Source organism: Enoplosus armatus, chromosome 9 (assembly GCF_043641665.1).
Source record: "Enoplosus armatus isolate fEnoArm2 chromosome 9, fEnoArm2.hap1, whole genome shotgun sequence".
NCBI lineage: Eukaryota > Metazoa > Chordata > Actinopteri > Centrarchiformes > Enoplosidae > Enoplosus > Enoplosus armatus.
Window position 1 is genome coordinate 14923606 of NC_092188.1, and position 25246 is coordinate 14948851.

The 25246-nt window shown below is 42.3% G+C and overlaps 2 protein-coding genes across 2 annotated transcripts; both read left to right on the top strand.

Annotated features, from left to right (window-relative positions):
* The first annotated feature begins 481 nt into the window (after positions 1-481).
* phactr4b (phosphatase and actin regulator 4b) lies at positions 482-13427 on the top strand. The gene is made up of 14 exons (XM_070911886.1): positions 482-542; positions 3883-4047; positions 4379-4459; positions 5409-5924; positions 7452-7796; positions 9002-9133; positions 10221-10752; positions 11176-11483; positions 11618-11816; positions 12021-12076; positions 12459-12520; positions 12602-12739; positions 12905-12981; positions 13412-13427. The coding sequence occupies exons 1-14, from the start codon at positions 482-484 to the stop codon at positions 13425-13427; spliced, it is 2688 nt and encodes an 895-aa protein (XP_070767987.1).
* A 3208-nt stretch (positions 13428-16635) lies between these two features.
* Positions 16636-25040, top strand: rcc1 (regulator of chromosome condensation 1). Its single transcript, XM_070912241.1, has 10 exons — positions 16636-16680; positions 17935-18031; positions 18619-18806; positions 18941-19120; positions 22291-22387; positions 22476-22598; positions 22747-22887; positions 23082-23201; positions 23550-23702; positions 24267-25040. Exons 2-10 carry the CDS (start codon positions 17953-17955, stop codon positions 24440-24442), a joined length of 1257 nt encoding a protein of 418 aa, XP_070768342.1. The 5' UTR covers positions 16636-16680; positions 17935-17952; the 3' UTR covers positions 24443-25040.
* Positions 25041-25246: the final 206 nt, after the last annotated feature.

Here is a 25246-nt window from a genome sequence, read left to right on the forward strand (position 1 = left end):
GAGTGTTATGATCGTGCAAGTCCTTGTTCTCTTGAGACCCACTGCACCACACAGCGTACATTACATTACACATACGTTATTGGATGCACATATTGCACCACATACCGCAGCACACTCATCAAATTGAAAACATAACTCGTTCCTTCTCCCAGGAATGGTAGGCATCTTTCAGTGAATGCTGACCTGTGCTGTTAGCCAAGGAGGGAGGGTCAGTGAGTGAAGGGGAGAGGGAGTCCAACTCCTGGAGGGAGGGAAGGTCTTAAGGAGATTGCGAGAGGGAGGGACGGGGGAAGGACTGAACTGAAAGGCGTAGAGGAAGGGTAGACGAGAGCAACACAGAGGAAGAAGAAAAGATCTGAGCCAGAGGAGACCAGGGGACTTTGTTGAAGAAGGAGGAAGGCAGGTGCAGCTGCTGGTCTGTCCAGGGTAGTGCGCACGTTTCTGGGTGCAGGACAGGTAGAGGCCCCTCAGGGGCTGGATCATGGGACAGAGCCTTCGTGTGGAGACCCCAGCTCAGGACCCACAACAACACAACAATGGCGGTGAGTTGCTGGACTCACTCATGTAATCTGTGTGTACTTTCCTCAGTTATGCATTCCTCAAAAGCAACATACACAGCATGATATTAGTTTACTATTTTCTTCTTTTTGTTTTGATGAATTAAAGCATAGAGGAGAGATAGGGTTGGAGATTGTATAATCAACTTTGCACAGTCTCCTCTCTCTCTCTCTCTGCCCCCACCCCCTTCATTTTCACCACAAGGAATGTTAAATCATTGGGATCATGTGGATGAATCTCAGCTGTGTTTTTACACACTCATGCATGTGTTGTGCACTTATTTTATATTACAGTGCACAAGACAGTTATTTGCTCAGGAAAATTAGATATTGAAAATATTTTTTTATTTAGGGATTGAGATTGTGTCTGTGATCAATTCCTAAAATGTTTCCCCTTTGATTATTGCAGTGGTTCATATTACAGATTACCAAATGAATCTTTAATCATAGATATATATTGACCTTGAGTTTGACAAAGTAGCAAGTAGTGAATTCATAGGACAGATTTAGGTATTTCTTACCTTAAACAGCATGCTCTAATGGTATTTATTTGACTTACTGCTACTATGCTTTTGGGTTTTAAATGGTTGAATGATTTTAGGCCACACAAGGTGTTACAATAAGCAAACACAGTGGTTATAACCCCTTTGTTCTGTCAATTAAGTAGATTAAGATTCATAATCTGGCCTGGAAAGGTTGGGGTTATGAGGTTGGAGGTATTTCCCAACCATTGCACCCCGTGGAAGGGGTGTTTCTTATGCAAGTGATCAGGATTACTTTGCTTGCAGATTGGCTAAAGGCCGGGCCCTTTAAAACAACAATCTCCTTTTAACCACATGCTCACCTGACCCGGCCTGCCATGACTCATTGAATCATGAGGTTAGAGGGAAATCTGGCCTCTCTGGGAGATGTCTGAGAGAGTGGTGGGTGTGGCCTCAGGATAGGGGTACGTCAGAGAAAAACACATACACACACACACACACACACACACACACACACACACACCGTGTCACCCACCCCCATGTTTCCTGAATGGTATGCCTTATCTTGGCAGAGCTCCTGATTACAGAGCATGACTATTAGAATTCTGGTTCTGGCCTTGTTCTGAATGGAAATGTGTTTTGTATCATCTAGATGTTTTAACAGTCTGAATATGAATTAGTTTCACTGGTGTCAGCTGTGTTGTACCTTGCAGCACTGTGTTTCCATGAGCAGTACAGTGGACTGTGTTATTGAATGTGAGGGGAAGAGGTTGTCTTTGTTCTCGGTCACAGAATCAGGGTGGAGTGCCGTTTCCTCCCTGTGTTTCCAGGCTGCCCCCCCCCCCATAACTCCTGTACTTTTTCTGTCTTTGTAGCTCTTTTTTTACCCTTTACTCCCATTTCCAGACCCACAGTCGCACACAGCTGCAGTGCCACCGCGCACCAGACGCAGTTGAAACAATGACATGTTGGAGAGTTTTTCTTTCTATCTGTGAAGAATCATTTTGAGTGGATCCACAGCTCTCTTAGATGTACTGTACTTTTTGTCCTTTTTTGTGTCGGTGGATTGACACATTTTATAATCAGGCATCGCTGGGTAATGTACAAGTCTCCTAAGGATGTGGTCAGTCATCTTTTTCAAATAGATGCCTGCTGCATGGGCTGAGTTCTGTGCGATCGTCATCTCTGCAGTGCTCTGGAGTGTGCAGGCCTGGCACAGGCAGCTCTTATCCTGCTTCACTGGCTTCAGCTGAGCCACTGTGTCAGAGGCTCCTCTGACAGAGCAGTCTGCTGTGTGAGAACCTCAGTTATGGTTCACGGGGAAGCTGCCTTAAGCAATGCTTAATCTGGATGTTATGGCAGCTGGTCTGAACCCTCAGATTTCTACCTCGCCAAGATAAACTGGATTTCCATGGTGCGGACATGTCCCTTGAACCCGGACCCCCTCTGCTGTAGTTTCGAACAGCTCTCTGCAACTCGTCTTTCTGGCATTTTCTGTTGGGATACATACAGGACAGTTGATTTTGGGGTTGCCGAATGCTTCCTGCTTCCCCATGGCATGCTGTTTCAAGTCCCGCCACCATGGAAGCTGGACGCTTAACACCCCTCTTCCAGGTAGATTAGTGTCTGTGTTTTGAAAGGCTTGTTGAAAGTTAAACTTCTCAGGACATAACTTTTTTACATTGAATTAGCAGTAGTGCGTGAATCTGAACAGTTCTGATTTTAACTGTTTTGGAGGTTTTACAGACGGTCATGCTTTTAAACACTTTGTAAGCAGTTCAGATTTTACCCCGCCAGCAGCATTGAGGTAGCCGTGTAGAGTAGCAGTTAAAGACTCTGTCCTTCAGCTGCAAAAAATGGGTTTGAAACCTGTGTCAGCAACCATCCACCATGCTAAAATGTCTCTTAGCAAGATACTGAACCCCTGTCAGCTCCAGGGGTGCTGGTCTTTAGCTAGCCTTGCTGTATGTGTCAAACAAAGAGTCAGTTTCCACCCAAGAACGATATTATTGTTATTATTATGCTCCTACGTTCTTTATTGGACTGCTAAGTACGCCACACCAGTATTGTAGGTATTGTTTGAGAGCATATTGTTGTGGGAATCAGACTGCAAGGCGTTATTGTCGCCGAGACATCCTGTGTGTTCATGAAGACTGGATGTTTTAAATCGGACCCGATTCTCTCTCTACTGGTAAATATTATGTCTGCTGAGTACAGCAGCTGCAGCCTTGAAAGAGCTAATGTTTGAAACTCTCTCAGAGCTCAGCACCCTGTCAGTTGGCCTGTCAATCACGTAACCCAGAATATGTAACCATGACTGCAGAATGCCATTTAATGGAGTGCTTTAAGCCTTAATGGCATCTCAATGATTAGTGTTCTTTAAAACGTTTCGCTCCTTGATTGTTGTATGTGTAGTATCATAACAGACAGTTTTTTTTCTGTACGACTGCACCCATGTTTGAGCCTCTCTCCTCTATAGAGGCAGCGAGGGCTGAAAGGCTGATAAGGCACAAGTCTCCATCCAGCTAAGGAATGTGAGCGCTTGACAGTGAGAGATCCTGGCTGAACGCCAGCGTCAGACCTCTCCTGTTAGCTGTGGATATGTGGAGGAGTCCATGAGCTCTCAGCATCACCCTGCCAAAGCACACTGAGTCCCCGAGAACTAACAGCTAAAGATAATAACAGCCGTAATGAGCACGGCCCTCTGTACATAGGCAGCAGATGAGCTCAGTAAGAACAGAAAGATATTGTGACAGCTGATGGATCTATACTCTCCTTTTCTTAAGTTGCACAAATTACACAAAAACTGTTGGATTGATGTGAAATCACGACTTTGATTTTAGATGATGAAGCTGAGCAGCACCACAGCACAATGGTGGGAGAGGGGGGCAGCACGGGGGACAGCACCCCGAAGCGTAAGGGCAAGTTCTCTACCCTTGGCAAGATCTTCAAGCCGTGGAAGTGGCGGAAGAAGAAAAGCAGCGAGAAGTTCAAGGAAACTTCAGAAGGTTTGTGGTGTGAATTCATTGTATTCGTAGTGTGAATGAACTTCCCTCCTTCCTCACTGGTCATATCAGTTACATTCAGCTTTGATCAAAATTCCTGAATGCATGTGTTCCCTCATGTTTTCAGGGCACCACAATAAGACAATAGGCTGCTAACAAAATATCCTGTTGATTGAGGAGCTCTAAACTTGAATCTTTTGTATTCTGGAGCATGAGGTCACGCGCAAAATATGACAAATTTTACTGCAATATGATTTTAGTGCAATATTTATAATATAGAGGAGAAAAAAAAGAAAACTCCATGTGTAACGTAAATTCTGTTTATTGACTGCAGAACTGGAGAGAAAGATGTCGACGAGGCGTACGCGGCAGGAGCTTATAGAACAGGGAGTGCTGAAGGAGGTCCCGGACAACGGTAAGAGTGCTCCTGTGATTCATCTGATCTTTCTGCACAACGGTGTCTGTATCTGACAGCAGCGGCCCCGAGGCTATCACACCCACACAGACAGTACAGTCAAGTCATCAGTACATTATGGCAGGAACACTGTCCTACTAACCAGCAGGTGCCTAAGACATATTTAAAAAAGGCAAATTTACTTTCACCTTGCTGTGTTTTTTCAAAGTAATGTAATATCTGTTTAAAATGGCATGCCACTCTCCAGAGCTGAGGAAAAGTGGAACGAATTGTGCCCTGCAGCGAAATAGCTTTGAGAGGGGTGTGTGCAAGCGTAATGCTGGCCCCGCTGTTGCAGAAGCCCATTTATTAAACCTACAGCTGCTCCTTCATCACACCAACAAACACAGACTTTGTCTACAGGGCTCAGGGTAAGGGCACCTTCCTTTTTTACTGTGGAACAGGGCTGCAACTAAAGATAATTTTCATTATCGATTCATCGGTTCATTATTTGTTGTATTTATTTCTGTCTATAAAATGTCAGAAAATTGTGAAAAATGCCCATCACACATCTCAGAGCCCAAGGTGTCGCCTTTAAATGACTAGATCTGTTCAAAACCAGTAAGTACTCACAATAACACCTGAGAATAGCAGGTTTGCTTGATAAATGGCCCTAAAGGATAACCCCAAAATTATTTATAACATTAATTTTCAGTTGATCAACTAACAAATTAATTGACTAATCGTTAAATCACTTCTGTTGTATCTACTGTCAAGAATGAGGGAACAATAAACTACCCAAATTCTACAATTCCAAACAAAGAAATTGCCAGTATAAAACATCTTGAATAATTTAGATTGAAATAATTATTAGTTTTCTGCTGGTGCACTTGCTTGATGACTGAGAATAGTGTTGGATCTTATCATTTTTATGCATTATAGTTGTGTATTCACCAAAGAACCTTTTCAGATGCAGATACACACACCCTGAAGCAGCCCTATGTGAAGAACGGCCACACTCTGCCTGTGAGCGCTGGGGTTGGAGGAGGTGGAGGAGTCGGCGGCGGTGGCAGGAGCCCGTGCAACCAGGGAAAACTCCCCTCAGAGTCGGACTTTAGGATGAACGCGGCCTGGCTCACCCAGCCAGACGACCGCAGGGGCCGATCTCCCTCGGACGGAGACCGCCGGGGAGTTCCGGGCTCCAGGGGCACGGGACTGCATGAAGATGGGTGGAGAGGGGGAGGGATGGGGTCACGTGCACATGTTGAGGGCGAGTGGAAGCCTAACATGGTCTGGCAGGGCCAGATTCATGGCCAGATGGAGGAGGGCAGACGTGGGGGCCGACTTCACCCCGACGACGGGCAGAAGAGGCCTGGGCTGCAGAAGGCCCCATCGGAGGACGGCAGGAGGAGTCGGCCTGCGGAAACAGACTGGAAGCCCACTCTCCCTCGACATGCATCTGCTGAGGAGGGAAGGGCCCGCAGAGGTGAGTCATTTCCTGCATTTTTCCTCCTGCCATCTGTGATTTTGAAAGGTTGTAATCATAAGATCCCTGTTGAGTTTTTCTCACAGTGAAAAAATAAGGTGCATATTTTACAACTTGACCTCCTTCATACATGGTTGAAGATAGTAGGCGATTCTTCAGTCTATGTATTTTTTTTCACTCCTCCTTGCTGTTACTCTCCTGCTTATGTGCTGTCCTCCCAGATATAGACAGGCTCCTGTCGGGCTCCCAGGGGCCCTGCTCCAGCTACGCTTCTTATTCAGGAACATGAGGGAATAGCTCGTCCTCTCTTCTCCTCTCCTAATTAATGTGGCACGATCACTATACCCATTATTGCCCTTTAACGCTAACACTGTCAGCTCAGTGATAATTGGTGAAGAGCCACAGCTAATTGATTTCACTGAAACATTACGCTTTGAGAAATAATGTTTTCGGCTGTTTTTAGATCTCCATTGTCCAGTTACCACTTCTCTGACACATGAACCACTTCAATCTTTTTACTACTTCTGTTTCTGTGTACAAAAGTATGTCAGTAAGATGAGAGGAAGCCTATATGATCCACAAGTGGAACTTAAAACAACAGAATATAGATAACATAATGCACCATATTGAAAACGCCAATGCAGAACTACTATCAGGAAAGCCAGAATTGTTTCTATGGACAGATCTGCAGGTGAACGGAACATTTTCTCCCACTTTCCTTCGTATGTCCCTGCTGGGCTCTTTTCTCTGTCTCACCTTGTATTTTCCTTTTTTCTTTCTCTCTCTCTGATGCTGCTTTTCTCTCCCTCTCCCACTCTCTTTCTATCTTTATCACATCTCCCGCTTTCTGTCCTCCTTTCTCTCTCTCTCTCTCTCTCTCTCTCTCTCTCTCTCTCTCTCTCTCTCTCTCTCTCTCTCTCTCTGTCCTCTCTCTCTCTCTCTCTCTCTGTCCTCTCTCTCTCTCTCTCTGTCCTCTCTGTTCTTCATGCTCACTTCCTCCTTTTCCTCTGGATTATTTCCTCTTTGGTTGTATGACGTCACGGTGATAAAAGCTTGTGTGTAAATAAATACCCCTGAACTTCAGAGCTGCATCTTTGAGGAATGGCGTGGGAGCAGCAGTGTGCGGGGCGCTCGGGGGCTGCAGTGGGGTGGGCAGAGGGAGGTGGGTTTTTGGTGGTAATTGCAGCCGCCTACTCTGTTTATCTTCACAGCTGATCCCTAGATAATGCAATTCTCAAACAAGTGCTATCACAGAGAGTGGTTTGAGTGGCGAAGTAGCAGAAAATGGCTCAGTGCTCACTCTCTGAACTGAAACATTTATAGCCATGTAGAGAGGTATTTTATAATGAGATATCACTAATTCAATAAGATAAAAGAACACTTTTTACAGTCCCTGCCAGGTGGAATATTGTGTTTGCACCACAGCTGGACACAGATTTTGTTCAAATTTCTCAATCTCACTGTAGTTATTTTGGTGGAATTAACTTTTATTATATAACATATCGTCATGATATTGTGTTTTCATAGAGTCAGACAGCCATTTTGTCCCTGACCCAGAAGCCCTGCGGGACACACTGCGTGAACCTCTGCCACCTAAACAATCCGTCATGCCTCCAAAATGGCTGATGAGCTCCACCCCTGAACCTGGCAGCAAGGGTCCACCCCGCACCCCACCTAACCATCCCGCGACCCAGTACCCCTCTCCCTCCACCCCCTCGGCTGCGTCGTCCAAACCTGTTCGGTCCGTCTCCTCTGCGGGTGCGTCCACTCAGCAATCTTCATCTGCAGCCCCGACCTCCACCTCTCAGGGCACCAAGCAGCCCCCTCTTCCCCCACCCAAGCCTGTGAACAGGAACAACACCGCCATGCTGGGTAAGTTCTGCCCAAATAGTGGGTGCTTCTGCTAACAGGTGATGGATACAGCTACCCACATCAACAGTCACAAATGTGCATTATGAACACTCAAACGTTGGCTCAGGTAGTATGTAGTTTTCCCACTGGCAAATACAATATGTACATTCATGAGTCAGTGCACAACTGATGGCAAAGAGAAGTCTTCAACGCAGCTATCTGCACACACACACACACACCCTGGTAATGATGTTATCTGAACAGCTTGAGCAGCTTTTCCCCAGCTAATTCCTTATTACGCCTGGACTATTTTAGCTGCAACTTTTCCCCAGCATTTTACACTCTGAAGATAACAGGGACTCCTGTGGCTGTGGGATGCTGCTCGCTCAGATGCAGTGTAGTGGTGGTTGTTGTTGTTGTTTACTGTGGGTTTGTGTCATCTGGGATCTTTCCTTAATTCCCACTCGGGCAAGGCTGTCTACTTTGATTCATTTTCATCTCATCAGCAGATCTATGTTTGAGACCTTACAAGTGTGTGCACTTCTTATCATGCCTTTAGTTGCATCCGTGTGATTGAATTATGCAGGCCATTTTTGTTTGTTATGATATGCTGTGATGTGTTTTCTTTTTCTCACATATTTATCAGTCGTGTCATCAGATAGTCATGATAGTGATTTCCAAATGGGTAAAAATATTACGATAAGATGTCCTGTTGGTTGTCACTTAAGGCTATGTTGTTTTTCATTAGTGGCAGACAGGCATAGAATACAATGCAGCTCACTTGGAAACTAACTTTTGAGCTCCACAAACTTTGCAGAGTAGGCCACGAAGAAGTCTAATTTAGAGAACAAAAATCTGTTGATGCAGTTGTTGACAGTTTACCAAAGCTACCCATGAAGTCGAAGTTTCAAGGAATTGTTCGAAATGTTGGGAGATACACATATTTGCTTTCTTGCTGAGAGTTCAATGAGAAAATCGATACCACTCTCATGTCTTTTCATTAAATATGAAGCTACAGCCTGAAGACAATTAGGTAGAAGGGAGAACAACAAAAAGTATGGTTGAATTTTTTTTTTTTTTATGAATGGCAGAATCATAAGCATTTAGGGCAACAACACCCCTCCTTCACAGCGCACTCTATCTATACAACAACATACTATACAGTACACCATGCACCTGCATTCATTAAACACTCCAGCTGAAGGCCTCCGTCTCCTCCCTGTTAGTCTCCGCCCTGCAGGGGGGAGAGAACGCTCAGCTTCCGCTCTACTGGTCCTGCTGGAAGCGAGAGTGCGACTACGATGTCTACCTGTCCCTGCCCGTCTACCTGTGCCGGCGGGCCGGAGGCCTGCGCTCAGGTAAAAGGATACCCCCTGGTATCTCTGTGGCCACGCTGCTCGTGTCTGGAATGCCCCCCTTCAGAGTCTGCGTTCTCCATCGTGTCGCGTCCTCTCCAGCTGCCAACATAATTTCCCCCAATGCCTTTTAACTTGTTGACTGGCCTTGATTGCTTTTCTTTGGATGTGGTATAATAAGAGCCGCATGTACAAAATGAGCTGATAATGAGTGTGCCAGGTGCTTTGTGTATATGAGGGACGACTTCTGTGTGAGTGAGCAGTTGAATGTTTATGATGCTGTACTCTCTTTTTTGGCATGTGAATGAGGGAGAGCCTTTAGCAGGTTCCAGCTGTGGTCTGCAATGCATCAAGTGAATTGGATAGTGCTAATCCACTCAGCTTCTGCTCAACTGGGATGGATGGGTGGATATGCATGAATGGATGGATGAATGGAGGAGCAAAAGGGTTCTAACACAAGGGCTTGACTTAATTTAGAGAGGAAGATGTAATCCAGTTCAGTCTAGACTACTGCATGTTCTAAGTCTGGCAGCACCGACCTCTTATTATGCCTCAATAGCACGGCTATGGCTTTTAACATTGATATGGCTTTAAAGCTGTTTAAAGCTTTATAGAGTTTTAAGAATTATATTGCAAATATACAAATGTGCATGCAAATAATTGGAATTGGTTTGCATTTTAACTTTTTGTTCAGGAGCTTTTTGCACTTTAAAGATGCCAATAAACAAGGTTTGACGACTGGTTTAGAAGAGCATGTAGGCTGTGTGTATCTTCTTCGTCTCTGTGACCTGGGGCACATGCTGCACACTGGTTTGTTAGGGCAGTGTGTGCATTCATGTTGACAGTCATGTGATGTGACATACTGTATGTATGCAATGATGCTCAGTCAGACATGTAATCCCAGTATTATATTTGTTTGTGTGTATTTAGTCATGCAGGGTACATCATACATGTAGAGCTGATGCATGTGCACTCATGTCACCGCGGCAAATTAGAAAAATAAAGCACTTGCTAGCAGCTCACTCGCAGGCCTAAGCTGTAGCTATTTTGCTTTATGATTGGATGTATTAACTGTTTTTTCCATTTGCAGGTGACTTCACCCAAACCACCGGCGGTGCCAGTCTCGTGCCAGCCAAGCCCTCTCCACCGATGCCTCCAAAGAGGACCACCCCCGTCACCAAACGCAACACGGAGGACTCCTCTGCTTCAAGCCATCCCATCATCCCCTCACCGCTTTCTCTGGAGGACCACAGCAACCTCCCCGTGGGCTTCCAGCTGCCTCCCCCTCCTCCCTCCCCTCCCCTGCCAACACACATACCGCCATCTCCTCCCCGCCAACACATACACAGCCACCACCTCCACCATCAACACTCCTACCCCCACCCACTTCCCCAACCCATACCAATGCTGTTTGACCCACCAAGCCCAACCATTGAGTCTCCTCAGCGCCCAGCTCCTGTCCCGCTGCATATCATGATCCAGCGAGCCCTTTCCAGTCCTGGCCCAGCTCAGCCGCATCCAGACGGGTCGCAGCGTGCGCATGCACTGCTTTTCGAAACCCCTCCAGAGTACCAAGCAGATCGTGGTCGCCCCCTTCCTGTCAGCATCCAACCACTAAAACTGTGAGTTTCTCAATATATAATGGAAGAACATTTGTAAAACAAGGCTATTCCGTCAAGACAAAATCTCAAGTCAGTATGGCCAAAAACATTGCTGGTTACATGACAAGCATTCTAAGATTTTGCATGTGACCGTGGCCGTCTCCACACCCATTTTTTTAAGTCTTGAACACTTACGTGATCCCTTGTCGAGCTGGAGCAAATCTTAACCTGATCATTACAAAGTCAGGTATGGCTTGAAGGGTGAGGGTGGGATATGTCTCCTGGTTAGTCTTAAGTATGTTATGTTGAAGGTCGGAAACATTTGGTAATGCTGGTTTAAAACGTGTCAGTCTTAGTTAATAATTAATTAGATAAATACACACACAAGATGCTTAATCTGTATCCATAATGCTTATGTATGTATTTATTTTCCCTTTCCATTAGGTCTGAAGATGACTACTCAGAGGAGGAAGAAGAAGAAGAGGAGGAAGATGACGAGGAAGAGGAGGAGTATGATGGGGAGATCCCCCAGCCAGAGCTGGAGCCGCGGAGTCGCAGGTGCTTCGTCGGAGACGCCGGTGTTTGTGTCATCCCAGGGGGAAACAGCAGTGAGGAGGAGGAGGAGGAAGAAGAGGAGGAGGAGGATGAGGAAGGAGAGCATGACATGCGTGGGGAGGACAGCGACTCAGACGGCCCTGTGCTTTATAAAGATGAAGACTCAGATGAAGATGAGGAAGATGAGCCCCCACTTAGTAAGCATAACCATATTTTCTGAATAATATTTAAACATTACTCAGTGTTTTTAGTTTCAAGACTTTTGTAAAGCTCTTCCATTGTTTTCGTGCTCCTTCACACCCGACCACGTCTCTGCTTGGCTTTTATCCAGGTGCCCTGGCCAGCAGGGTCAAGAGGAAGGACACCTTGGCTCTGAAGCTGAGCAGCCGTCCCTGTGCCCCAGAAAGGGACAGGTTTACCCAAGAGAGGAGCAGCAGAGACGACCAGCCTCCAGGACAGACCGGCCTCACCTGGCAGAGCAGGGAGCAGTGGGAGGCCATCCGCACACAGATCGGCACTGCACTGACAAGGTAAAGACAGATGTCGTCATACTTAGCGTGCATATTCCATTTCTTTATGGGTCCTTTAAACTGACAATAGTGAATGTGCATTTCCTGAAGAAATCTGGAGATAATTTCTTGGATCTTTGTCCTACTTATTGCCTGAATGACAAAGTGTTGAAACTGTGTAAAAATAGTCCTGCTTTTTTTCTTTTTTTTCTTTTTCCACTTCAGGCGACTTAGCCAGAGACCCACAGCTGAGGAGCTCGAGCAAAGAAACATCCTTCAGCGTTAGTATCAAGTATTTCTTTCTTTTCACCTTTGTTATCCATTACTGAAGCTTATAATGCCTTCACTAAAAAAAAGAGGGATTCTGTTTTGAGTCTGCTGCTCTTTGATTTTTTTTTGTGCGCTTTAACATCACTGCTCAATTCAGACTGATGATTTGTCCATGGATTACTCTTTTTTTTAATGTGCAAAATAATACCATATTATACATGCAGTAATAGCAAGAATTTACACTTGAAAAAACTGTTTGAAACATGGATTACAGTTCAGATGTCTAATTTTGGAAACTGCTTTTACTCTACCTGTAGTGAACATCAAGCCTGGCTTTGATGCAGCATCTAAATAAAGCCGTGTTGTTGGTTTTTCTTCCCTCTCTTTTTTCAGCCAGAAATCAGGCTGACAGACAAGCTGAAGTTAGAGAGATCAAGCGGCGGCTGACCAGGAAGGTGAGGCAATACATCCACAACAGACATGTGTCAAATCATGTTTGCTGAATATTAAACTGACATAAAAACTCTCTATTGTAGCTGAGTCAAAGACCCACAGTTGCAGAACTACAGGCAAGAAAAATCCTGCGGTTCCATGAGTACGTGGAAGTCACAGACGCCCAGGACTATGATCGGAGAGCAGAGAAGCCGTGGACCAAGCTGACTCCTGCTGACAAGGTACTTATTCAGTTTGCCATCTCTAGCAAGCCCTTAATAGACCCAACAAATCTCCCTACAGTGCATTGTGTTTCACATAATATTAGCATCAAACGTGATGTTTAGCACATATTTCCTTTTAAGTTCACATTTAACTGACAATCTCTTTGCTGTTGTTTCATCTAGGCGGCCATCCGGAAGGAGCTCAATGATTATAAGAGCACTGAGATGGAGGTTCATGAAGAGAGCAGAATCTACACGAGGTATACCATTTATAGTCCTTCAGATTTCAGTTGGTTGATTTTGCGACATCTGTGGTTACCGCGGTAACATCAAGTGTGGTTTAATACTACAGCAAATGCTGAGTGCAGCTACTTTGTCAGAAGACCAACTAGTGTATCTGTTTACAGCACAACCAAACTGTTTTAATAAAGAATCCCTTTATGTGAATCCCTCATGCATGCAAAGTCAAATTGAATCCAGCACGGATTCTACTGTATAGAGATGCGATGACAGAATGTAAATACATTGAATTTCTGTTGCTGAAAAAATGCAGATCATAAATATTACCAAAATATTTGGGCTGGATTTCATAGAATCTTATGAATGATCTTATGAAATTGTAAACTATCATAACTTTAACAGAATATGAATGTCTGTTCTTGCCTCATGAGATCTCTCTGTTTTGTTCAGGTTTCATCGGCCTTAGCCTCACCCCTCTTCTCGGATAATGAAGCACTTAAGATACCTGTGTGGCAAGAAGCTGCTCCCTATGCAGACAGATGTCCCTTTTTACGTTTCCCGAATGTAATGTACAGATTATCAGGGAAAGTCTGGAACTGACTCAAAACAAGAATGCTTCTCGCTTGCCCTCCATCGCCTTCCCACTCCATTGCTTTCACTTAACTGAGGTGGTAGTGGGTGAGGACCAGATGCAGTATTTCTCCCGGACGACAGGGGGAACCACGTGCCAATGAAGTGGAGGAGTTGCAGAGGACATACAGGGCTTACTCTCAGTCTGCTGTTATGTGGTACCCCTCAGGGACTTGGATCTAGTTACAACCTTTAATGCGGCCTCATTCTGTGTTGCCTTTTTTCTTCTTTACTGTACATGGAAAAGCTAATTCATCTTAACGTAATAACATACAATAATAATAGTAATAATAATGATGATGACTTATAATACTCCACAAAGTAATAATAGATAGTAGAGACAAACGGCTGCAGCAAGAGCGGGCTGGAGGATGAAGACTGGGATATTCTGTTATAGGACTGGACATCTCTGGGATATTGTGTATGTTTTATATAAATTGTGTACAGACTGCAATTGTTATACCTTAGGATGAAACTTGGAAAGATCTAATTACAAAATATTCTGTAATGCACAAGATATTTTATATTGTAATTTTGATCACATGAGTAGTGACAGCTTTTATTTGAGCCTTTTTTTAATTTGGCTTGCCTGTATTTATGGTTGTGATGTGAAGTGGCCATTTAAGCGTCAATCTAGACATAGAAAAAGGTGCAGGTCAGGAGGCTGTTGGTGTTTTTATGTGTGCCAACATACCCAATGCCTAAAGGACCATAAGATACTGGTTTTCATATCACTAATTTCTGCAATCCACTGCATGAGCCAACACAGAATCCAATGCCATTGGATCTGGATAAACTCTCCATTTATACTTTTTTTATGAGTTTTTGTACTTCCCTTTAAAGATAAAACATGCAATGCATTCTGTAGCCATTTTGAATTTTGAAGGTCATGCTAGTATTGTCTATACTAAGAGTTAAATGTAAGTTGCTGTGAGTGTAGATCAGGGAATTATCCAAAACATCAGAAAATGTATAAACGGTCAACAGGGAGTCATTTTGGCTGGAACCTTTTGAAACTGCAGAAATGTTTTATCTTGTATTGTCTGGCCAGTAGCTTACAGGGTTCTCTATGCTGTGTACAGGTTGATATAGGTTTAACTGATGCTTGTGTATATCTTGTCTTCCTTTCATTTGAAAAGAAATTTTAAATATAAAAGTATTATAGGTTGCTATTTTTTTAAGCACAGAATATTAGTTGACGATTAAATGCTACAAGAATGGGAATATGAAAGTGTACCTTTTCTGTAAAACTAAGTTCATTTTTAATTGAATGTGGAATTGTATGGACTGACAGTTTTCTTTTTAATTGTAAATAGTCACATCTGGATCCAATTAAAAACCTTACAATTCCTTGAACTTTCTGTGCAATGACTCTGCACCTGATTCTTCAATCAATAGACCTATCTTAACTATTGATTGTGTTCAGGTGGAGATTTGTAGGGAACATTTAAATTTCAACTTCTAAAGTAAGAATATGGGGCTGCAGCGACACCTGGTGGCAGGGTAAGTTTTTGCATCTCATTGTGAGGGGCTAAACCTGGAAGATGGTTTTGAATGCATCATGCATAATGAAAGTGTCTGTAAGAACCATGCACTTGGTATTATAAATGTACATCCCAAAGGTTTAAAGCAGTATTTTTATGTAGTGTGTATTCAGTGATGCTCTAAGGGGAGGAAGTTGCATTGTTGCAGCAGCAGAAAGAAAAAATATATGTACAGATTGCAAAACAACACTAGAATGTAGATTGCATGAATAATGAGGAAAACCAGCATCCTCAGACTGCTACACATATACAAGACATACTGGGTGAACATACGAAAAAAGAAATGGCCAAGAATAGGAAAAATTCATGGTTTGGGACAAATGCACAGATTATACAGAAACATAACAGATAAAGAATCACCCAGAATTTCACATAAAAACTTGATTGTTATGTTCATAGTGAAAGATGGATATGAACTAAACCTAGAACCATACTCTAACTAACATATATTACAAGTGGAATACATCCAAGTTTATGCTGGCCACAATGCATAATGTCATGTTCTTGTGTATAATTTTTAATCTCAAATGTAGAAATTAAAATGTAGTTGAAAACATCCAAAAGACCTGTTAATCAATCTGACAATAATATCATCATTCAATCCAGTGTTTTAACCCTTGTGTGGTGTTCTTATTGGTGTTACTTACCCAATGGTGTTCTTGTGGATCCACAACCATTACTGGGATTTTAAAACAATAAAGCCAAAATAATTTATGTAAAAAAAATACTTATCTGTACAGTATGCATGTTTTCACAGAAAATGAGCCAAGGCCAATGAGTTTAATGTAAAAAAAACAAACAAACAAAAAAACAATTGGTGAACATTGAAAACTGGTCCCACACTTCCTAGTCTCCCATAGCCAGACCTAAACACCACATGGGTTAAATTGTGGGGTGAACATTTTCATTACATCTGGATCACATATTTACAGCAGTGGAATGCAACTAAGTAACTAAGTTTTCTCCTTAAATTCAATCTTGAGGTACTTGTACTTATATTATATTTTCTGCTACTTTTACCTCTGCTACATTTGACAGCTATAGTCACTAATTACTGCAGATTAAACTTTAAATACAACAGATATGAGTTTCTGAAACAGAATACGTTGTTACAGAGATATGGATAATAGATTGCTCTACCTAACAGTATATAATAGTTAAAATAAGCTGCAACATCAGCATGCTACTTGCATGTTCAGAATCAGAATCAGAATCAGAAACACTTTATTGATCCCCGGGGGGAAATACATACATACAATTGATGTTAATACATCAGCAGTAATAATAATAATAATCAAATAATACATTCATTATTGATAATACTTACTTACTTACTTTTAAATATTAAACCAGATTTTGAATCGGGACTTTTGAGAAAATGATGCGAGTATCTGTTCCACCACTGCAGATTTGAGGGCTGCTGTCTCTTTAAGGAGGCAGAGGTTCCAAAGAACGTGATCTCGCGCGTGAGGTCCGTAAGTCAAGACCGGGAACTAGCTGTGCACGTTCACTTCTTGGCAAACTACAAACTTCTACATATCACAGGTTAGTAAATTACCATCTCCTTAACTGTCCAGCTGCGACAAACAGGCAATAATAAACACTACTGAAGGAACGTGTATGCAGTTCTTTCAGTAAATTATGTTGTTGTACTTTATTCATTCCAGAATGTCATGTTAACGCTGCTAGCTAGTTAGCGCTGGCTAGCAAACAGCTCTGACCGTTAGCTAGTGTCATATAGACTAGCTATACATACATGCGAGGCAGCTAACATTTGCTATGTGGTAAAAACGTAATTTTTGCATCTTAACGTTCCATTCTTTCTGTATTAGTAGCCAACTGTGTCACATTTGTTTACGATCATGAATTAGACTGAAGCTCATACATGTTCGGTAACCTAGCTGTCGAGCTACATGTTAGCAAGGACACATGGGTACTGCCAATGTTAGATCACGCTGCCTATTTAAAACTACGGTATGCATCTAGCTGATGTTTAAACACTGACCGCACTCTCTAGACATGTCCTTACAAACATTTGATGTCTATCATAGAGTCGATAGGTGTGACTGAGAGCTGAGCGTGACTCCAGTTTCCTTATTTTACGGACGTTTAATTCACAAGAGCGTGGTGGCAGAAGTGGAGGAGGCACAGCTGCGTGAAAGAACATGACAGTGTGCCAGCCATTGAGAAGACTCTCTGGCAGCTGTTGAACCCCAACAACTCCTGGTTAATGTTACGACCAAAATAAGGACTGATTGTGTCTGTCGATCAACTGTGTTTTCCAGTAGGCTTGAGAGTGTATAGAAATGCCAATATTGCTTACCATATATACCTCACACTCAAAGCCCCACAACAAAGCATATAAGGTACCAGAGCACTTGAAGGAGATGCTCTGATGCCAAGTGCAGACACAGTACTTCTTAAAGAGGTATTTATGAAGTTACAGGTATACCACAAATAATGAAACAAATACATTAATTGGTGCATTAGTTAAAGCTCATTCATACCATACCTGTCACTAGTTGCATTTTGAATATTTATCGTCATTGTAAACAACACCGTAAAGACCCCCCCCCCCCCCCCCCCCTCCCCTTGCAGCAGAGATTATTTGCCTGTCATTGTCAGTGGGTCTGCAATTTATGTTTATTTTCACTATTAGACAATCTGTTGATAATTTTATTTTTGGTTAATCATTTAGTCTATTTAAGCATAGTGTATTTTTCACCAACAGTACAGCTTGGTGACTTTAACCCATGGTAGGTTATGAAAATAATTTATTCTCTTTTGTTTTTCCCACAGTCCTTAAGTGTTGCTGTCATGCCTGCTAAAAAGTACACCACCAAGAGGAAGTCTGATGCTATCGTGGAGGATGATAGAGACCCCAAGAAAGTGAAAGGTAAATCACTGACCTTTTCAAGAAAGGGCTGTTAAAAGCAACCAGACTGGATGAGACCCATGTCTCTGGTCACTGACAACAATGTTGTTTTTGTTTGTGTGTGTTTTTAGATATTGTTAACTTGTTAGTCTGGCTGAAAAATCACAATGAGACTTAATTTTAATATACACTATAGATGTATTTCAAACTTGAAGATCCAAATCAAATTGCTGTTAGGACAACAATACACACCCAGTTAATGGAAGGGCAGCATCTGGTTGTAAGAATGTCACACCACACCCATAGTTTTAACCTCAGGCCACAGTCAAGTTTGGTCCTGTAAGACTAACAATATCTAAGATCAAGTTGAATTACCTGCATATGAAATTGTGTGTCTGTAACAGAAATAAAACTAAAAGCAAAATGAGGCAAAGGGCTAATTGCTAGTAAGCTGACACGTACACTTTGAGAGCATTAAAACCAAAATCAGGCAAAGTGCTAATTGTTGGTAAACTGACACTTACCTTATCTGTGTTAGCTTAGCAGCAGCCTTTGTAATTGTGATATAATTACTAAAATGCACATGAAATTGTGTGTGTGTGTAACAGTTTCCCACAGGAGTCATGGCAAGGAGGCAGGCGAGGTTCTTGTTGTGGGTCAGGGTGATGTTGGACAGTTGGGTCTAGGCGAGGACATCATTGAAAGGAAGAAGCCGGCCCTTGTGTCCCTGCCAGAGAAAATTGTGCAAGTGATAGCTGGAGGCATGCACACTGTGTGCCTCAGCGACACTGGCCATGTAAGGAAGCACCTCTCTTATTCCTCTTCAAATTAAAATTATATGGCTAATGGTATGGCTCCTTGCTCACATTTTAACTAAAGGTCTCAAGCTGCCCAGATAAACTGATATGTTTTGGGGGGGTTCTTTTGTAGGTCTACACTTTTGGCTGTAACGATGAAGGAGCCCTTGGTCGGGACACAACTGGGGAGTGTTCTGAGATGGTTCCAGGAAAGGTGACGCTGGAGGAGAAGGTGGTCCAGGTGTCGGCAGGGGACAGCCACACAGCTGCACTCGCAGAGGATGGAACAGTGTACATCTGGGGCTCCTTCAGGGTTCGTTACCTGCTGTTTTCTGCCAACTAGGCCTGTGCTTGGAAGTGTTTGTGTGTGTGTGAAAGAGATTTCCCCTACATCTGGTCAATTAGAGACTTCTGAACTTTTTTTTTTTTAATCCTCTCTACCCGCAAAACTATGAGCACCAGTAGGAATTTTCTGTACTCTTGTTCACCTTACACGCACACCTGACCATCACACCCAAACAGTATGTTAGTTTGCATCCATTCACAAGACATTTGCTTTCAGGATGGAAGCCATTTTGTCGCCTGGCAGACCGGCGGGTCTCAAATAATTCACTGGAGCATTTCACTATTTTCTAGTGTTTTCCGAATCTCTACTTGACAACTGTTAATACTCTATATAACGTATTTGAATTATCTGCCCTTCACTGTCCACAACTTCCCGCCTTTTTGCTACTGCCATCCTCCTACTGTATTTTATTTCACCAGAATAATCCCCTCAGTATCAATACTGCTTTCCAGTGAGTCCTGGGTAAATGCATAAAAACAAATGATGAAATAATGACAATTAAAAACAAACAAATCTTCTATCCATATTTAATATCCCCCCATATTAATCCTTTTTTAACAAATTTGTTTGATCTAAGTGGTATCGGCAGTCTCATTTCCTTTAAGCCCCATTTGAGTGGGATGCTACATAAAAATGAAGTCAAAGTTAGTTACTCTTGACTGGAACTTTAGCAAATGACTCAGAATATCCTGCTGACTGTTTGATTTAAACACTTCAATGCTCATTAGCACAGAGCTTGAGTCTGAACATACTGAAACTTTCTTTCATTTATTCTATAAAATCTCCATATGCTCTGATTTTGTTTTTGTTACCACCAAACTCAAACTTGACCTGAGCCTGTCCATATTTCCAGCCAGGCTGATGGATCATTTTATTAGTTTGTCTAGCCTAACCTAATGGTTCGCTATTTGCTGTTTTGTTTTTCTCTTATTTCCAATGCCCACCCTCGTACATCAACCTGCAGAGATGGAGAATTTTCAAATGGTCCCAGAAAACAAACAAACAAAATACTCTTGTTGTTGTACTGGCTTATAACAACTTCTCTGTCAGCTACACTTGTACTACTGCAGTATAAACTCTTGATCCAGTCCCTGTGTGTGACATCTTTACGTTAATGAAGGGGTCATATCCTTATCTTGGTCCAACACTCCATACCCATCATCATTTTCCTGCACACAGATAATATCAGATTTATATAACATTATAAAATTTCAATCTTTTGTGAAATAAAATAAATAAATACTGGTTTGTTACCTGACTTATCCTTTAGGTTATCAACCACTTCTTACGTCAGTCCGGTTAAACTGAGATGATGTTCTGCTGCTTTAACAAGTTTGTCAGGTTTAGACTCCACACCTGCTGTGCTATAAAAAAGCAAGCAGATTCTTCTAGTGTACTACACATCCTGTCATCCGTTTCCTTTCTCCAATGGCGTCGCTCTTTCCTCAGACTTTCCTAATTGCCCCTGCATAAGAGATTATTATTCTCAGTTATTCTCAGCTTTTGAACTTTTTCTCATGTCCATCTTTTTGATCTCTGTCATTTCTGCCTCATGTGACTACATGACTGAATCTCTGACAGTTGTACCATGTTACGTGTTTGGGAACAAAAACAGCTTCACATTGTAACTCATTAGACAGTAAATATAGTTTGATGATCCTTCGTTACGCCATTCTTAATTGTTTTCATCTCAGCACTTACTTATAATTACTCAGTGGCACACTGGCAATTACATCTCTATCACCTCTGCATACCTTCTGTATTCCCTCTTGATTTTTGACAGTGCTGAAACTAACTGTTTCACGCTGTAACCACTGTTTTTTTAAAAAAATCCTCTTTAACATGTTTTTATTGTTATCCCAGATCTGATATTTTATCTGGTATCTCATATTTTGAATGTTTTCTATATGTGCATTATACATCCCATCAACCAACTTCCATTCAGAAGGAATCTGGCAAATCAAATCTCTCCAATTCAATTCAATTCAATTTTATTTATATAGCGCCAAATCACAACAAAGTCATCTCATGACACTTTACAAAATAGAGCAGGTCTAGACCGACTCTTTATAATGTTATTACAGAGACCCAACAGTTCCCACCATGAGCAAGCATTTTGGCGACAGTGGCAAGGAAAAACTTCCTTTTAAGAGGCAGAAACCTTGAGCAGAACCAGACTCTAGGTGGGTGGTCATCTGCTTTGACCGGTTGGGTTTTAGGGAGAGAGAGAGAGAGAGACAGAGAGACAGAGAGAGAGAGACACAGACAGACAGAGAGACACAGACAGACAGAGAGACACAGACAGACAGAGAGACACAGACAGACAGACAGACAGATAGGTAGGCAAAGATGTATGGCAGCACTAACAGTAGAAATAGCTGTAATATTAGCTGAGATTAATAATAGGAGCTTTAATAGTGACAGAACTACGACTAAACATAATAACTGTAGTGATGGGAGTCAGGCAGGCCCATGGCGGCAGCAGCACCCAGGCGTACCAGGACCACGATCCACAGCGACCTACGAGTCGACAAAGCACAAAGAAACTCCGGGGAAGAAATAAAGTTAGTAACATGCATTGGACTGTGATGAATGTGCAAAGATGAAGAGGGAGAGGAGGAAAGCTCAGTGCATCATGGGAAGTCCCCCGGCAGTGTAGGCCTATAGCAGCATAACTAGGCTATACAGCTATACAGACAATTGCATCGTCTGTGTAGCTGAATGTTTGTCTCAGCCATTTTTCCTCTCGCTTTAATCATCTCCTATTTTCTATTGTAGTCATCTTTCCTAAGTCAGCTCACACACTGATTTCGTTTTGGGCTATGTTCAATGGGCATCAGAAATGTATAAATGTGAAATATTTCATCATAAAATAGCGATACTTGACCTGTGAGTAGGTAATGGAAGTAAAATGCATGCCAATGTGTAAATGTTGTTGTTAGTGGAAGCCTCTACGAAGGAATTTGGTTATAATTAATCCAAAAAACAATGTTCCCAGTTTTAATGATCAGGTATCATTAAATCAAACATAGAAGGTTGGTGACCAACAGCCATGCTATACTTTTCATAACCTAAAACAATGATCAATGCGTGTCTCTGGGTTTAACCATTAATATGCTGGACCCTTTTTTTTCCAGGATAACAATGGTGTTATAGGTCTTTTGGCTCCCATGAAATCATCTACCGTTCCAGTCAAAGTCCCCGTTTCAGAACCTGTTGTGAAAATTGCATCAGGTAAGAAACTGTCCTCTTTAGTTTGTTTGTATGCCGTATATTAACTTCTAATAGTGTTTCTGTTTAACTATCATGAATCCTTAAATAGGTAACGACCACCTGGTACTGCTTACACTGGATGGAAATCTTTACACATCAGGCACTGCAGAGCAGGGGCAGCTGGGAAGAGTGCCTATGTTTTTTTCAGACAGAGGAGCCAGGAGAGGCCTCAGTGAGTAACGCAGGGCTTAGCTCATGGTGGAATAAATTTTTTTTCATGTACATTCATCTCTTGATTTGTTATTCCATTAACAATAGATGTTTTCATGTCTTGTGTGTGATTGTGGTGCTCTGGCTGACTGTGTGCCCTGTGATTTCAGTCTGGTTGCTGATACCACATGTGGTAACAGTCAGAGGTAAAGTTCACTTCACAGATGCCTTCTGTGGGTCGTACTGCACCTTTGCTATATCAAAAGAGGGACATGTTTATGGATTTGGCCTCTCCAACTATCACCAGCTGGGTTAGTATGGCACATCAGATATTTAGTTTGATAATGTGAATTGATTCAATTAGTGTTATAACTTTTAACTGTAGCGGTATCTGACATTTACGGTTAGCTATGAGACAGTTGTTCACATTCTGCTCAAAGGTAATTGCATCAAGAGGTATTTTATGTGTCCTTACACCATTAGTTTTTTTTATTCCTCTCTTCAGGCACTAAAAGCATCAGGCCGTGTTTTCACCCAACAAAACTGACATGTTTCAAGAACTCTACCACCTCCTGGGTGAGCTTCTCTGGAGGGCAACATCACACAGTCTGCCTTGATGCTGAAGGTAAGCTCCGACTAACTGTGCTTTCAGGCCGTATCAGACTTTGTGATCCCATCAAGACGTTGATTTTACAAGTCAATGTGTTAGCACTCAAGTCTCATTTGCATTGTCTTTGTATTCGTTTCTATACACCTAATGTTCCTTCCAATAAAATATTATTGGAAAAAAGCATACTAAAACACACGTGAAAATTGTGTTTTGTTTAATTCTCTCCTAAAAACCTCTCTAAAAAATCAGTAGTTTTGTAAATTGTTTAGAAAGCTACTCCACAAGTAAAGGACCCAGGTGGTTTTATCTAAAGTACTTTGACAAACAAACAATATATGAATCCTTTTTCTCTCTATCTTTTAGGACAGGTGTATAGCCTGGGCAGAGCAGAGTATGGTCGTCTTGGTCTGGGCCAAGAGGCTGAAGAGAAGAGTGAGCCCACACCTGTGATGGGGATTGAGCCGGCCAGTGGAGTGACATGTGGGGCGTCTGTCAGCTACGCCGTCACCAGAGAAGGTGAGAAGCAAAACAAATGCGGCAGAGGATCATTGTGTGGATGTTTTATTGCTTGCTTGTAAAGCAGTGACCTACAACAAGTCCTCATACCTTAACGATAAGATTAGTCATTTGACAAAACGACCTATAGGTTGTTTTCTGATCAGCCACCTCTACGGTGAGGAAAGGGTTGCCATTTTGGTCAAAAAACTACATTGGACATTAACATGATCTCCTCACACTGTTTCTACACACGACCATCCACCTTGACCTAATCCCTAACAAGTTTTATGGCAGTAAAACAGCAGCTTGCTTCTTCTGCCTTTGCAGGGAACCATCATTATTCACATGCAAGAGGCCTTTGTCTGGAAAACGCAAACATAGGTCCTTTTTTAAGTATAGTTGGATGTACAGTAAATATCCCTCACTACGGCAAGTTCTCTATACTGCTAGCGGATAGAAAATTGTATTTTTGTTTTTGTTTTTCCAAACTGTGTGTCAACTTCATTTGTCTAATGTTTGCAATTAGCCAAAAGGGTAAAAAAGGATGCTCACCCCACTGACTGTCGGCTGTGCTTACTCCAGGATCTGTGTACGCCTGGGGCATGGGCACCAACATGCAGCTTGGTACAGGAAACGAGGATGATGAGTGGAGCCCTGTGAAGATGACAGGCAAGCAGCTGGAGAACCGCACAGTACTGATGGCCTCCAGCGGAGGGCAGCACACGGTCCTTTTGGTCAAAGACAAGCAGGAGAGCTGATGTCTATCTCGGGCAGAGAGTGATGGGGGGATCTTTTGATCTGTTTGAAGATGATGCTTTCTTCACGATGCCTAAATCTGAGGATGGGGTTAATCTGTATGTGACTTCCTGTGTTTAGCAGAGGGTGTGTGAGGGTGCAGGGCCCTTTGTGAACTCTTCTCTTCCTGGTGTGGGGGGAAAAAGGTTCATGGATGTTCAGTAGATCATGAAAAATGAGAGACTATTTTTTTTAAATCTAGTTTTTGATGTTCTCTTTGAATTCTTTTCATTGAAAGTCATTAGTGTGACTGTAAGATGGTATATGTGATGTTTGTGAATGTGACTCTGCATGTACATAAAGGAAATGAGAGTGCAAGCCTTTTAATGACTTCCCCAAACAATAGTCTTTTTAAGTATTTTTTTCTTTTCTTTAAAGCAATAATTCCATTGGCCATCGTTCAGACAGGACATTTATACTCCATGAGTTTAATGTGAGACTACTGTTCATTTTACCTATGGCACACATAGTTGTGACTATTTGAACATTTGGTAACGCATCATACTGTATCCTGCATTTTGTTGCTTCTCCTGTCTGAAAATAAAGATTACATTTTAAGTTTTTAAGCCTTTTCTTATCCAATGCATCAAATATTTTACAATTTTTTGGATAATTGACTAATTATTTGAGTTATTTTTCCATGCAAAAAATACCAAACATTTGCTGGTTCAAGCTTCTCAGATGTGAGGATTTGCTGCATTTCTTTTTTCTAATGATGGTAAACTAAATACCTATTCATTTGTTGTGTTGGTCAGACAAAACAAGCT

What these genes read in the sequence shown, in the direction of transcription:
- phactr4b (XM_070911886.1), top strand. Translation starts at nt 482, where the DNA reads ATGGGACAGAGCCTTCGTGTGGAGACCCCAGCTCAGGACCCACAACAA. An exon ending in GGAGGGAAGGGCCCGCAGAG is followed by an intron (nt 5,925 to 7,451) that starts GTGAGTCATTTC and finishes GTGTTTTCATAG; the next exon opens with AGTCAGACAGCCATTTTGTC. An exon ending in AGCGGCGGCTGACCAGGAAG is followed by an intron (nt 12,521 to 12,601) that starts GTGAGGCAATAC and finishes TCTCTATTGTAG; the next exon opens with CTGAGTCAAAGACCCACAGT.
- rcc1 (XM_070912241.1), top strand. Translation starts at nt 17,953, where the DNA reads ATGCCTGCTAAAAAGTACACCACCAAGAGGAAGTCTGATGCTATCGTG. An exon ending in ACATCTGGGGCTCCTTCAGG is followed by an intron (nt 19,121 to 22,290) that starts GTTCGTTACCTG and finishes TTTTTTTTCCAG; the next exon opens with GATAACAATGGTGTTATAGG. An exon ending in AGTCTGCCTTGATGCTGAAG is followed by an intron (nt 23,202 to 23,549) that starts GTAAGCTCCGAC and finishes TCTATCTTTTAG; the next exon opens with GACAGGTGTATAGCCTGGGC.